This window comes from Strongyloides ratti, scaffold srae_chrx_scaffold0000003 (assembly GCF_001040885.1).
Source record: "Strongyloides ratti genome assembly S_ratti_ED321, scaffold srae_chrx_scaffold0000003".
NCBI lineage: Eukaryota > Metazoa > Nematoda > Chromadorea > Rhabditida > Strongyloididae > Strongyloides > Strongyloides ratti.
In genome coordinates this window covers 154992-170612 of record NW_020171511.1, presented here as the reverse complement: position 1 = coordinate 170612, position 15621 = coordinate 154992, and the positions used below count along the sequence as shown (strand labels likewise).

General features: G+C 23.5%; 5 protein-coding genes across 5 annotated transcripts; 2 read left to right on the top strand and 3 right to left on the bottom strand.

The window, feature by feature from the left end:
• Nucleotides 1-243: 243 nt before the first annotated feature.
• SRAE_X000185600 (ER degradation-enhancing alpha-mannosidase-like protein 1) lies at nt 244-2580 on the top strand (the record flags this gene model as incomplete). Its single annotated transcript, XM_024653684.1, has 6 exons — nt 244-455; nt 498-612; nt 655-1090; nt 1142-1430; nt 2070-2307; nt 2356-2580. 6 exons carry the CDS (start codon nt 244-246, stop codon nt 2578-2580), a joined length of 1515 nt encoding a protein of 504 aa, XP_024499326.1.
• A 1944-nt stretch (nt 2581-4524) lies between these two features.
• SRAE_X000185500 (Neuroglian) lies at nt 4525-8414 on the top strand (the record flags this gene model as incomplete). Its single annotated transcript, XM_024653673.1, has 7 exons — nt 4525-4582; nt 4627-4762; nt 4821-5008; nt 5052-5475; nt 5534-6445; nt 6491-8127; nt 8176-8414. The coding sequence occupies 7 exons, from the start codon at nt 4525-4527 to the stop codon at nt 8412-8414; spliced, it is 3594 nt and encodes a 1197-aa protein (XP_024499325.1).
• A 267-nt stretch (nt 8415-8681) lies between these two features.
• Nucleotides 8682-10184, bottom strand: SRAE_X000185400 (Phenylalanine-4-hydroxylase; the record flags this gene model as incomplete). Its single annotated transcript, XM_024653662.1, has 4 exons — nt 8682-8841; nt 8882-9238; nt 9284-10086; nt 10143-10184. The coding sequence occupies 4 exons, from the start codon at nt 10182-10184 to the stop codon at nt 8682-8684; spliced, it is 1362 nt and encodes a 453-aa protein (XP_024499324.1).
• A 976-nt stretch (nt 10185-11160) lies between these two features.
• SRAE_X000185300 (Neurotransmitter-gated ion-channel ligand-binding domain-containing protein) lies at nt 11161-12435 on the bottom strand (the record flags this gene model as incomplete). The annotated part of the gene is made up of 1 exon (XM_024653651.1): nt 11161-12435. The coding sequence occupies one exon, from the start codon at nt 12433-12435 to the stop codon at nt 11161-11163; it is 1275 nt and encodes a 424-aa protein (XP_024499323.1).
• A 759-nt stretch (nt 12436-13194) lies between these two features.
• Nucleotides 13195-15363, bottom strand: SRAE_X000185200 (Autophagy-related protein 101; the record flags this gene model as incomplete). The annotated part of the gene is made up of 8 exons (XM_024653640.1): nt 13195-13341; nt 13382-13562; nt 13614-13668; nt 14097-14180; nt 14394-14603; nt 14710-15109; nt 15210-15287; nt 15334-15363. The coding sequence occupies 8 exons, from the start codon at nt 15361-15363 to the stop codon at nt 13195-13197; spliced, it is 1185 nt and encodes a 394-aa protein (XP_024499322.1).
• Between the last annotated feature and the right edge of the window lie 258 nt (nt 15364-15621).

Here is a 15621-nt window from a genome sequence, read left to right as displayed (position 1 = left end):
CATAGATAATCATGAGTGATACAATGTTAAAAGTATGATTTGTAGATAAACAAAGATACCGCCGCGATGTCTTTTATATTTATTACCAACATTACACTTATTTCTAACATTTTCCTCTTTTTACATTAAATTAATAGTTTTTTTAAATTGATATATTTCTGAATGTTCCTTTGGCTATTTGATAATTATATAAAGCCATGTCAAAAAAAAACGTTAAAAATAACATTTTTTTTATTTGTCTATATGTTTTTAATCATATCAATAGAATCTAACAATGTTAAACTATATAAAAAATTCAAGGTTGAATTATTAACGGATGAAGAAATCGAAGAAGCACGTCTACAAACCAAAGAAATGTTTAAATTTGGTTTTGATAATTATAAAAAATATGCTTATCCTTTAGATGAATTAAATCCCATTTATTGTTCTGGTAGAGGCCCTGATTACAAAAATCCGTAAGCAATTTTTCTTATTTTATTTTCAAGACAAAAATTTAGAAATAATTTAAATATTAATGATGTATTAGGAAATTATTCTTTGACATTAATAGATTCATTAACAACACTAGCCGTATTAGATGAACGTGATGAATTTTATGCTTCAGTTGAAAAGGTCATATCAAATGTGTCATTTAATAATTCCGTTAATGTACAGGTATTTGAAGCAACAATAAGAATTATTGGTTCACTTTTATCAACACATCTTCTTTTAACAGGAGAAAATAGTTATATGGGTAATTGGAAGATGGATGGGTATAATAATAGTCTTCTTTTAATGGCAAAAGACTTGGCTGATAGATTAAAACCAGCATTTTACAATACTAATACTGGAATTTCATATCCAAGAGTTAATTTAATTAATGGTGTTCTTAAAAATACTATTGAAGAAGCAAATACAGCTGGTGCTACATCATTAATTGTTGAATTTGGAATGCTTTCAAAATTATTAAATGATAAATCATATGAAATGTTAGCTCGTCGTAATTTAAGAGAAATTTGGAATAGAAGAGATAATAATACAGGTCTTACTGGGAATACAATAAATATAATGGATGGAAAATGGCTTGGAAAAATGCATGGACTTGGAGCTGGTATAGATTCATTTTATGAATATTTATTAAAAAGTTATATTTTATTTAAAGAAGAAGAAGATATTCTTATTTTTAAAATTGCAAAAGAAAGTATATCAACATTTATTAGAAAAGGAAGAGAAAAATGTTTTTCGGGTTCAGGTGAAGCTCCAATGTTTGTAAATGTAGATATGAGAGATGGAAGTATTATTAATACATGGATTGATGCTTTACAAGCTAGTTATGCTGGAGTATTGGTATTAAATGGTGAGGTAGAAGAAGCTGTATGTCAACATGCACTTTATTATGCAATATGGAAAAAATATGATATGGTCCCAGAGAGATTCAATTGGAATACAAGGTATGTTTAAAAATAAAAATTTATTTTTTTAAAAAAAAAAAGTATAAGTTTATAATGTTATTAGATGGATATTTATATTAATATTTTTTTCGTTAATATTTTCTTTTTCTATATTGAAATTGATTTTACTTTTTGGATTTAATTACTTCTGTTGGAAGTGGAACAAAATATACATCTAAAGGTGAAACAGTGTTAAGATTATTATCAAATTTTATATAACTATCAGAAACAACATTAGTTTTGATTAAATTAATTGGGACTTTATGTGAAATATTTATTTTACCATTATTATGTTCTTTAAATTTGAAATATCCGTATATTGTTAAAAGTATTAAAAAAATTAAAAATATAATACTTATTAATCCATAAAAAGTAAAAGTAATAAATTCCATCTGAAAAAAAAAATAATATTGAAGCTTTTTTAAAAAATAATATTAAATATTTATTTAAAAAATAGGTTATATATAAATAAAACAGGAATTCTTAATAATGACATATTTTTAATTAATTGAAATGTTTAAATAGAAGTATTATTTAGTTTAGTTAAAAGTCATTTATAGAGATAATAAAATAAAAAATTTTAAAACAGGATATAAAAATTTTTAATAAAAGAAATATATTTTTATGGTTCCATTTCAGTTACCCTGATGTTGCATTTTATCTTTTACGCCCAGAATTTATTGAATCAACATACCTATTGTATCAAGCAACAAAAAATCCATTTTATTTATCTGTTGGTAGAGATATTTTAGATTCATTAAATTTATATACAAGAGTTGCCTGTGGTTTTGCTAGTGTACATAATGTTTTTTATAAAACATTAGAAGATCGAATGGAAAGTTTTTTTTTAGCTGAAACTTTAAAATATCTTTATTTGGTAAGTACTATTAAATTATGATAGAATATTTAAAATAATTATAAATAGTTATTTGATAGAGATAATCTTGTAAACAGGAATGCAGAAAAGTTAATATTTACCACGGAAGGACATATTCTTCCAGTTTTACAAAAATATCAGAAATCTAATGTTAATTTAGAAAATAATTTTGATAATCATATGTGTCAGGTAAATCAAATAAACTTATTTGAGGATTCATTACCAATGCCTAAAGAAAAAATGTTTGAATATTTTGATATTGTTGGATTATAACAAACATTTTTAGAAGCAAAATTTTTTCATCTGTGCCGTAAATTATATAATTTATAAATTAATAAATAATATATATATAAATAATTTGTTATTTGTACTTTATTCATTGTTGATAAATAACTTTTACATTAAGATTGCTTCAAAATTAAATAATTAAATTCAATTCTTTTGTATAACCGCTTAGTTATTATATATTCACATTAAATATAATGATAACTATGTATTTTAATCATGATGCTTACAAGATATGCATATCAACAATTCACCGGAAGTTTATCTATTTAAAATAAAGTTAACCATCAAATTAATTTCTCTATTTTGTAAACAAAATAGTATTTTGTTTAGAATCATTAACATGAAATAATTTTTAAGGACAAATAGGATAAAAGATGGACATTGCATTATATTATTATATTGTGTGATAAGTATAAGAATAGTTTAAATAAAAATTGTTATATTAAATTGTTCTTGTCGTTTATTTTAATAATAACTGATTGGCTGTTAGGTGCCAATATATAACCTCAAAAGTTAAGTTATTTATAATCACAAATCATTTGACACGAGTCTTTTCTTTTAAATTTCTCAGTTATTGAGGTATTAATATATACTTACCACCATTAAGTAGCATTTTAATCATATTGCCAAATTATTTCTTTTTTAAATTCACATAGGAATATTTCTATAATTAAATTTTAACTCTTAACTAATTAATATATAGTTACATTTACAAAAGAAAGAAAGAATATATTTTTTCATTATTTATTAGAATTCTTTTTTATACCTAATCATTGTAATTTAATGGCATAAAAAAAAAGAATAATTACTTAATAGCAATCATATGCTACTTACTTAATCATCACTATTATATTGGTGTTTAATAAAATATGATTTAAAGTAGAAAAAGTATTATTAAAATAATTGGGATATTATTGTTAACAAAATTATATATAATATTATTGTATTAAGTGATCACTGACTGTGTCAAATCTTTTTTAATCTTTATCTTATTCTATTTGTTTTGAATAATCTTCTAAGTAGAAGTTTATTATCATATACTTAATGACCAGTTTCAAAATTTATAAGAGTGCCATTATTTAATTTTTTTTTTATTGTGTTTTATCATTTTATCCTAAAAACTTTAAATAAAATCATTTTTAAATCTTTTTTCTACTTTCTAAGATAACTATAGTCTTTGCCTATATTGGGAAATCTTTAACTTTTTATTGTCCATTATATATACTATTTCTTTATCATTTCATCCTTATTTTATACATCCTTAATTTTTAACTATCTATGCTAACTTTATTCAATTAGGATTGTTATACCAAAACTTGTAAATAATTTTACTTTAAATATATATTTTTATAAATATATATAAAATGAAAAAAGCATAATAATATTTGTTAAGATTTTTATAAATTTATTTTTATTTTTTATTTAGTGATAAAATTATGACATTATAATATATTTCATCTATTTATTGTTTCAAAATTTACTACAAATACCGGATGTCAATATTTCTTTTTCTAGTCTTATACAAATAAGAAAAATCTTTGAGTATCATTATTACATATAATAACCATGTTTCAAACTATATTTTATCATTTTCTTATTCATATCCGTTACCTCGTTTATTTTAATATTTCTTCTTTAAAACTATTTTATTTCAATTCTTTTTCATTATTTTTAAGATGCGGTAAATGTTAATGATCCAAATAAACTACTGTGTTTAATACTAATATATAGCTATATATTTAAATGCATAAAACTTTTCAATTTTAATGTTATACTTTTTACAAAGTTTAAATTTTTAATTTTAAAAATAATATATGATATTTTTTTTTCCCTTATGTATAAAAATTAATAAAAAAAAAAAAAGAATTATAATTAATAAATTTTAGATTATTATCCATGATGGTGCATATCATACAGGGAATATTTTTAATGATCACTATTGTTCTTTCAATTAAAGCATCAACTGTACCTATTAGCAAATTAACATGTATGTTTAAAATTTTATTATATAATTATAATTAATAATTATAGTGCCTCCTAAATTGGAACTTCAACCACCAGAAAAAGTATGGTTCCAAAAGTCTTTCTTTGATTATAATACCTCAGATAGTCGCATTCCTATTAATAGAATTACACTTTATTGTCATGGATCAAATAAACCAGACTTGTAAGTTAAATTAATTTTTTTTTTTTGTTTATTTAAAATAATAATTATATTATTAAAGTTTTGAATGGAAAAAAGATGATAAAGTTTTAAATATTGATGGAAAACATATTCAATGGCAAAAAGAGAAACAATCAGGTACTATAATAATAAATGATCCAACAGCAGAAGATGAAGGATATTATCAATGTTCAATGTCAAATTTTTTTGGTACAGCATTAACTAATAAAGTACATGTTGTTATGGGAGGTAAATTTAATATAATTACTTATATAATAAATTTTATTTATAGCATTGGATCATTTTGCTCCATCAAATATAAAACAAATTGAGGTAAATGAGGGTGATTCTCTTACAATTCCCTGTAATGTACCATATGGAAATCCAAAACCATCAATTTTTTGGTTATATAGAGATACAAAACTTAATTCTGTAATTGAAACAATTAGAAGAAAACATATTTCTGTTGATTTAGATGGAAAATTACATTTTAGTTTTGTTGAACGTCATGATGGAAGAAAAAATTTAATTTATCAATGTGCTGCAACATCACCACTTTTACAAGGAGAATATCGAGCTGGTGATGAGGTTCAAATTACTGTTAAAGCAAGAACTACAACTAAACCTAAACCTATCCATTTAATGTATCTATCACCATCAGAAAATATTGTTAAAGTTGGTGAAAAATTAAAATTAATGTGTATATTTGGTGGAAAGTATGTTTAAAATTTTTATTATATATATATAAATATTTTAAAAAAAATATTATTTTAGACCATTACCAGTTATAGTATGGCAAAAACTTAATGAAAATGATAAATGGATTGATATAAAAAGTGATGAAATAGATAATGGTAGAAGTTTTATTATTGAAAATTCTCGTCCATCTGATTCTGGTTATTATAGATGTTCTTCACAACATATTAAGCATGACATGAAAGTTATTGTTACAACATCACCATATTGGATTAATGAACCACCAAAAGATGTAAATGAAACTGAGGATAGTACTGCTGAGTTAACATGTAATGTTTCTGGATTTCCACAACCAATAATAAGATGGTATCAAAATGGTTTCCCAATACATAATATAGATGATGATGGTAGAAAAATGATATTAGATAATGGAAAACGTTTAAGAATATATGATCTTCATCATGATACAGATACTTCTGTTTATCAATGTAATGCTTCAAATATATATGGATATGTTTATGCAAATGCTTATATTAATGTAGCAGCTCATGCACCAATATTTCGTATGCCAATAAAACGTGTTTGGAAAGTTATCCAAAATAGTAATGTTGATATGAGTTGTGAAATTGATGTAGCACCAGAAGCAAATGTAAAATGGGTTGATGAACATGATCAAGGAATAAAAAACATTCCTGGTAAATTAAAAATATTTTCAAATCATACTTTAAGAATAATGAAAATTAATTCAGCTGATGAAGGATTATATTATTGTAATGTTAGTAATAGATATGGTATTAATAGAGCATCTAATAAATTAGAAGTTTTTAATCCAACATATTTTATAAGAGTACCTTCACCAAAAAGATTAATTGTTGAGGCTAATGAAACTATAGAATTATTTTGTGGAGCAATAGCTGATTCTAGATTACTTATAGATTATGTTTGGACTCATAATGGAAAACCATTACAATTAACAACAACAACTGATACGTAAGTTTTATTATTTTTTTTTATAATATAACTATAAATATTTAGAAATGGTGTAAATCGTTTAAGAATTGATAATGTTAGAGGTAAAGATTCTGGAAATATTGATTGTGCTGCTGTTACTGATGTTGAAGTAAAAGTTGTTGGAATTGAATTATTAGTAAGAGATATTCCTAATCCACCTATTATTCAACAAATTACATGTGATGATGTAGTAGCATCAATTAATTGGAAAAAACCAGCAGAAAATGGAGATGAAATTAAAAAATTTATAATACAATTTTGTACATCATTTGCACCAGATAATTGGACAACTGCATATGAAGAATTTAATACCGAACATGATCATTATTTTACAAAAATTAGTCTTTCTCCATGGGTTGAATATAAATTTAGGGTTATTGCTATAAATTCATATGGAGAATCAGAACCAGGATATCCACCAGAAACAGAATGTAAAACAAAACCAACAAGACCATACATTAATCCAGGAAATGTTTTTGCAGAAGGAAATGAACCAAATAATATTGTAATTTATTGGGATCCCATAGATAAATATGATTGGAATGGTCAAAATATGAGATATCTTATAAGATATAGAATTAATGAACCAGAAAATGAATGGCACGAATTTATAGTAGAAGATCCACTTGCTAATAATACAATAATTAGAGATCAACCAACATTTAAACAGTATCAAGTTCAAGTTAAATCTGTTAATGATATTGGTGACTGCATTATTGAACCAGATATTATTATAGGTTATTCTGGTGAAAATATACCAAAAAATCCTGTTACTGGTTTAAGAGTTAAAAATATTTTTAATCATTCATCAGTTGAAATTTCATGGGATCCATATCCTATTGACAATGTAAGGGGACATTTTAAAGGATATAAAGTTTTTTATTGGGATATTGATAAAAAGGATAAAAAATTTTCTAAAGACATTTCAAATAGGCAATTTAGTTATATTATTAATGATTTAAAAGCAATTACAAATTATAATGTATCAGTTAAAATTTCAAATAAACATTATGATAGTGCTGAAAGTGAAATAATTTCATTTTCTACACCTGAAGGTATTCCAACAAAAGTTCATAATTTTAAAGTTCGTGCTGTTGGATTTAGTAGTATACTTATAACATGGGATCAACCACTTCAAACAAATGGAAGAATTCGTGGTTATTTTATAACAATTCAACAATCACATAATGGTGAAATAGAAGAAACATATGTTCTTCATAGACAAACATATTATCTTCATGAACACCTTCTTCCAGATACTCTATATAAAGTTGCAGTTTGGGCAGAAACATATGGAGGTGAAGGACCAAAAATTATTCGACCAATAAAAACTTATCCATTATCAGATCCTGATATGCCTGATTTTGATTTAACAAATAAAGGTTTAGGTTATGTTGAAGTAAAATGGAAACATTCAAATAAATCATATTGGGGAATGTCTGGTTCATCATTTAATGTTGAATATACAATAGATCAAGAGGGTGAATGGAAAGAATCACCAACAATAAGTCTTCCTCATGATACTATATATTTAGAGAATTTAACTGAAGATGTTGAATATTTTGTTGTAGGCGTTTCAAGAGATGGTGATAGAATTAAAAAATCATTACCTAAAAGTATTAGGACAAGAGGAAGATCTAATCTTTCACATATAAATAGAGGTAATTAATATTTAAAAAAAAAAAACTTTTAATAATAATTTATTTTAGAAAATTTACAAAAAGCAATGTGGTTTATAGCAATTTTAATTGCTTTATTTATGTCACTTTTTACATTATGTTGTCTTTGTTATGTTACACAAAAAAGAAGTGGAATTTATTCAGTTAAAAAAAGAGAAATTGAAAAAGGACATACAATGTTAACTGAATCTGAATATGCAAAATTTTTAGAATGCCAATTTGGAACAGATCAACGTTCAAATTCAATGCAAAAAGTAATTGTTACATAAATTCTGATATTTCTTGGAAAGACGCAAAACGTGTATCAATATATTCTTCTCAAAATTAATTTGAAAATATTTTTTAATACTACTGCCTATATATAATATATTTTTTATTCTTTCTTAATATTAATATTTCTGCCAATTGCTTTTGTCTTTTAATTTTATTTTTTTTTTTTGTAAAAAAATAATCAAAATAAATTTATTTGTTATTAAGAACAAATAAAAAAAAATTAAAAATTAAGTAAAATTGTACGACATTAAGAAAAAAAAAACTTATTCAAGTTTTGTAATAGCATTTTCTAGTGTTGAAAGGTCACTTTTTATGTCTCTTACTAGTATCTTTACAGCATGAAGATCTTCCAAAACCTCAACAGATTGAGTATATGGATTGTAACGAACTTGAAAATCTTTTGGAATTGATGATGACCATTCTCTAAAATTTTTATAATCATATTTTTATTATTTTAACTTACTTTAATTTGTTACTAGCATCATTAAATGATTCAGCAAGAAAATATTTTGGTTGAAATTTTGTAATAGGATATTTTGTAACACAACAAACTGATGGTTCAAAAGGAACTATTTCAGGAGTATCAGTTAAACAATATTGAAGTTCACCAAATGAACTTAATAATCCAGCACCATAAGCTTTCTTTTTATTATCTTCAAGGCAAACACCATATTCTATAGTAAACCAATAAAGTGTAGCTAATTTTTCAATCATCTCATCACTTGCTCCTAATGATGCAAGACCAATTTCTTGTGAAAATCTTGCAAAATCTGGATCAGCAAATAATGGTGCATGACCTAAAAGTTCATGACAAATATCACTAAAAAAAAATTTGATTAAAAAAAAATATTTTAATGTAACTTACGGTTCTGGTGTATACATTGGTACAGAATGGTGTCTTATATATTGAGTAGAATGGAATACTCTAAATGCTAAACCAGCAAGAAAATCTCTAGAAGATAATAAACCAGCAACAGGTCTTAATGTAAATCCAGTACAATCTTTTAAGAAATCAGATACATCTTGTAATTGAGGAATCTTATCAGGACCATAACCACAATTTTGTTGTAATAATGGAAAAATATAATTAAATTCTTTACAAGCATGTGTTGGATAAAGTTTTACTAATTCTGTATAAATTGTACGCCAAGCACCAATTTCTTCTTCTGTATATTCAATATATGGAATTTTATCACCATAACGATAATTAAAAGCAATATCAGCAAATTGTTTTCTTCTAGCTCTATAAACTTCATCTGTAAAACCTGGATGATCAGCATCAAGTTCAGCTCCATAACTTAAAATTCTATTAGCAAATTGATCAATATCAGCAATTTTTCTTGGAAACCAAGGAGTTGATTCAGAATTTAAACGTTTATGAGTATTAAAATCATAAGTTTTTAATGTAGTTGAATTTTTTTTACAAATATTAACAATTTCTAAAATATCATCTTTCTTTTCATCATCAGCAAATTGAATTAAAATTTCATATGATCCTGGATAGTTAGCTGATGGACGTGATTCAATATGATTTATGTTAACATTTTTTTCTTGAAATAATTTTAATGTTTCAGCAAGTGCTCCAGCTTTTTGTTTTAATGTAAAAATTACAGAAGTATGTCCTGGAGCTTCTTTAATATCAGCAATAAATGAATCAACAGAATGCATCTGTAAACAATTAGATGATAAAAAAAATTATATTAAAAAAAAAATCAATTACATACGACATCTCTTATGTTAACTGTTGTTTTATATGTAGGAACCATATTACAATTAGCTATAACTAATGAATAGTTTAAACAGATCAAGTTTCAAATATTAATAGTTGCAGACAAAAGTTGCGTTTCCAACGTGACAAAAATTTAAAATGTCATCTACTTAACTTTTTTTTTTTATTATAAAATATTAATTACACCATTTCTAGAAATTTAAAAATAGGGCGTTTTATCTAATCTAATTAAATTATTTTTATTTAAAAAGTTTATTAAAACAACATTAAAATATTTAAAGAAAAGTAATACTATGATTGTAAAATATAATTTTTTTTAGTTAATAAACTTTTTCATAATAATTTACATTTTTTGAATAAATTTTTTGACTAAAATTTAATTAAATTAATTTAACAGTTGGTTATTTAAAAAGGGAAATTTAATAATAAAATTACTAATGTTTAAATAAAAAAAAATAATTATATTTTTATTAGAAATGAAAAGAATAATATAATAATATAAAATTGAAATCAGGTTATTGTATTGATATTAAAAAAATCAAGTGATCATTCTCTGGATGTTCTTGTTCTTTTATATGATTTATATATAGTGCATTGTCAATGACTACAGTAATAAATTTATCATTTTTTTATTATTAGCCTTATAAATATTTCAGTTTTTTTTTTTTATAATTTGGTTTATAAATATATCAAATCAAATTTATCAATCTTGAATGACTACATTTTTATGGTAAAGCATTAAAAAGAAGATCAATTATACATAATTATATTATATAAACAAGATTTTATTATCATAAATAGCAATAAATATTTTAAAAAATTTACAATTGTCTTATGTGTAATCATGTGAAATGAGATTTGTAAATCTTTAATAGCGTTATAATTTGTTGATTTATTATGATAAGAATATCCTTTTTCATATTTATTTTATCAAATCAAATAATTTCCATAGACTGATATTAACCTTGTAAATTTATATTATTTCGTTGAAATTGAAAAATTAATTTGCAAAATCAAAAACTTAGGATAACTATTCCAACAATATAAACAATTAAGACAATAATTGAAAAACAATTATTTAAAGCTATATATATTTGACACCAATTGCCAGTATAATCTTTAGTTCCTTTTTCTGTATCATTAGATGAGACTGATTCAGCGGAACAAAAAAGTAAAGAATTGCATAAATTTGCCCATAATGTTAATCCATGTGATGGTGGAAGGTGACGTGGAACACGATTTAAAGCTGTAGTAATAAGTGTTAAAAAAATACTGACAAATGTTATTGCAAATGTAAAAACATAAAACACGTAAAGATTTGGGACAGTCTCTCCAAATCCAAGTTGTGGTGTTTTTTCAGAGAGAAATTGAAAAGACATTAAATGAAGAAGTAAAGCAAATAATTTAACATATAATTGAATTTCAAGTTTTCCAAAGAATGGTGCTAAAATTGTTATTAATCCTGAAATAACCATAGGAAGAACTAATTCAACTCTTAAAATAGGAGCTCTTCTTTTAACATTCATACAAATATTTATATATTGTTTTTTTGGATCATTTAAATCACTATTTATATGAATATGACTTTGTTGAACATGCCAATTACTTCTTAATTCATTAAGATCAATATGATCATTATATAAATAATATTTAATATATGTTGGATATATACTTGAACGGAAATTAAAACAACATTGTTTTTTGTCATCTGGAAAATCAGAATAATCTGTATTACAATCTGCTTCAACTTTATATTCCATTCTTGTTGTTATATTTCCAGTATTTCTTGCTTTAATATTTTTAAAGAATGTAAAATCAGAATTTTGAGCAGAGTATACTGATTTATCAGTAGTTATATCAGGAATCCATATTCTTGAAGAACTTTTAATATTTATTTCATCAGTTACAAAATCACTTTTATCCCATTTAAAACGACGATCTTTCCATGAAAAATTTATATATCCACTTATTGCCATAGTTTTCCATAATTCATTCATCCATATTTGTCTAAATCCAACATTTAAAATATCTAATTCAAGATGTTCACCAGCCTGTACAGTAGGTGGTAATGTCATAATTGAATTACCACGTCCTTGCATTTTATTAGCATCAGAACTTAACTTATAATAAATACAATCTTCAAGAATTTGATATTTATGATGAGCTATTTCAGATATATCAGTTACATTCTTTCTCCAACGACAATCATAGTCATATTGGGAGATGGCTACTCCAATTGTTAAATATAGGATAATAAATATAGAAGAGAATGTTTGTGAAATGGACATTCTGCATCTAATCAAATTTTACTCGAAACTCCTATTTTTATTCTTTCATAACAGGCTATCCAGTTCCCATTCATCATACTAAGTAAGCTTTTGTTATTCTTGAAAAAGCAGTTTAGTTTATTATATCACAGTACACATTAAGTTTTTATCATAAATAACTCGTGAGCAAGTACCTATATTATGGGACTATATTTTCTTTCCAACCGTTGTAAGAGCTTTGTTTACAGTTATAAGACAACCATTAAAATCTATTAATTTAATGGGTAGTCCCTATGAAGCTGCTTTTTATGATGATAAATTTTTATTCAAGAACAACACATTCAACAGGATTTTCTTTTATATTAACTTTTAGTCTAACATTTTGTTAAAAAGTATATTATATTCAATATTATTGAAGTGTAAACTAAAACTTGTGTAGAGATTTAATTATTTATGTTTTGAAATATGATCTTACTTTTAAATCTATTTGTCAAACTTAAATATCTTAAAGAAACCTATAAAATTATTTTATTGGTTTAAAAAAGAGCACAAAAAGTTTATAAATTACAACTTTGTATAATAATAGTATTTTAATATATATATATATATTTGACAATAATAAAAAAAAATATTTGTTTTTATTTTTTTGTTATACAAAGAATAAAATAAAACTTCAAAGTCAAAAATGTAATTAATTTTATATCAAATTATTTTTGTTATTTATTTCTTTTTATATAAAATATAACAAAAAAAAAATTTTATTTTGGGATGTTGCAAAGATCATATGACATTGAATGCATGAAGTATAAGAAGAATAATAGCCACAATAATTAGAATCCCAACAATATACATTATAATAGTCCATTTAACATTTTTCCACCAATATTGACGAGAAACAGATCGAGCCGCAATTCTAAATTGATCAGACTATAAAAATATTATTTTTTTAATAATTAATAAGACTTACTGATTCTATTAAATTAGCAGTTCTTGCTTCTGCATTTTCTAAACGTTCCTCACGTTCCAAAATTTTTCGTATATTTTGTGACATAACATCAGTAACATCATTAACTTGACTTCGTAATTCATCAATTCTCCCATTTCCACCTTCTAAATTTCCAATGTTTATTGCAGACATTATCTTAAAACTAAAAAGTAATACAATTTGTTAACAAATCGATTAGATAAAAAACGCAAACCGATTATCATCATATGTATAACTGGTACCAAAAATAGTAAAAATTTTTATACATACTAATAATTTATATACAATATAAAATAAAATAAACAGTTTTAAGAATCTAGTCAATTTTTTTAATCATGAATACTTATATTGTGTTGTAATCCGTTATGTAAAATTAAGTATTTTTGAGTAAATAAAATAAAAAATCAATTATTTTAAAAATATTAAATATAAAAAAAAGATTGTCATTGCTGAAAGGTAAAAGTTTTATCAAAGATATTAATATTAATTATTTTTCTGATATTTTATATCATTATTATAATATAATATGATTATAGTCAAAGTTTGATTATTAAAAAGATGTATTTACTATTGTAATCACTATATTTTAAACCTATAAAAAAATGATAATCATATTTTATATTTCTATATAAAATATTTTTATAAATCCTTATTTAATAATTCAAGAAATATCAGCTGGGTGAATTTGAATTGTTACTTCCAAAAAGAAAATTCATAACATATTCAGCTGAGCGTGCTGTAATTGATCTAGCTGATGACTCAATATTCGCTCTCATACTTTCTGAAAAAAAATAAAGAATAATATTTAATAAGGATAAAAATATTAAATGTATATATATATATATATATATATATATTAAAATACCATGGTTACACAATTGATAGCATAATATTAATAAAATGTTAATATCATTATAAAGTGTTTGTAAATGTTTTATGCTATTAATACATTTAAAATATTTAACATTAAGATTATATTCATATTTATACTTACCTAACTTTGGTAACATTGTTGTTGGTGGACCATTTAATATACGAAATAAATATGGTTGACAATCACTAAATGAGTCATCAAAAACATTATTTAATTCTTGAAATTTAGGAATTATAGGTAGATAATTTGATCGATTGGCTTTTGAGCAAATATGTAAAATCTTTTCACTTATCAATTCTCCAACTGATACTTTCATTTCCGCAAGTCTATCTATAATTTTATTTTAAAGCATACTTTAAACAAAAGTTTTAATGTTTGTATAATTTTTTTATTTATTTAAGAAATATATCATTCTAATATATTTATATTAACATACCAGATCCTGAATAAGTTGTCACCTCAATATTTAACAACCATCTTTCCCAAACAGTTCCTTCTGTTTTTATATTTACAGGAACTGATGGCTTACTTTTTCTTTGATAAAATTCTAATACACAAGTACCAGAAACAGGCTTAACTAAAGTTTCATTATAATGTTCTTTTACTACGTCATTTATTACATTCATTGAATGAGACCTTACTGTTTGAAATGTATTTGTTTTTTGATGACTTATCTTTTTATAGATGTCTTCAATAAATAATGTTATCTCTTTATTCAATAAATTGTCTAATTCCGGTGAATTAAGTTTTACATATGTTAGCTCAATAGATGAACAATCTACTTCTTCAAGACCAAGAGTTCCCAAAGTATACTTATTTCCATCATCATATTTACACTAAAAAAATTAACAAACTAATATAATTACCTTTTTAAAATTTTATTATTTAATAAAATTAAGAATAATTAAATAAAAAAAATATAAAAATGTACTTTACCTTTCCTAGTGTCCTATGCAGAAGGATTGTATGAAAAATTGATAAAATAGCTTCTTTTAGTTGTCCAATATCAACAGTCTATAATTGTATATGATAGTGATATTTTATAGTCAGTTTTACTAACCAGATTAATATATTCCTCCCTTGAATTCATATCAATTTAAATTTGCCGTCTTTATGTTTAAAAATATATATTTTTATTATTAAAAACAAAAGGAAACCATAAGATATGATTTAACAAAATAAACTTTACTATAAACATAAGAAAATCAGTTGTTTGACACTATAAAATCATAAGACATCAGATGTATCTTGACGCGAAATCGATAAAAATGTTGTAACAAAATAACAATTCATAGCATTGTAATAATTTATTTATATGGTCATTAAAAAAAACAAATAAACTTATTAT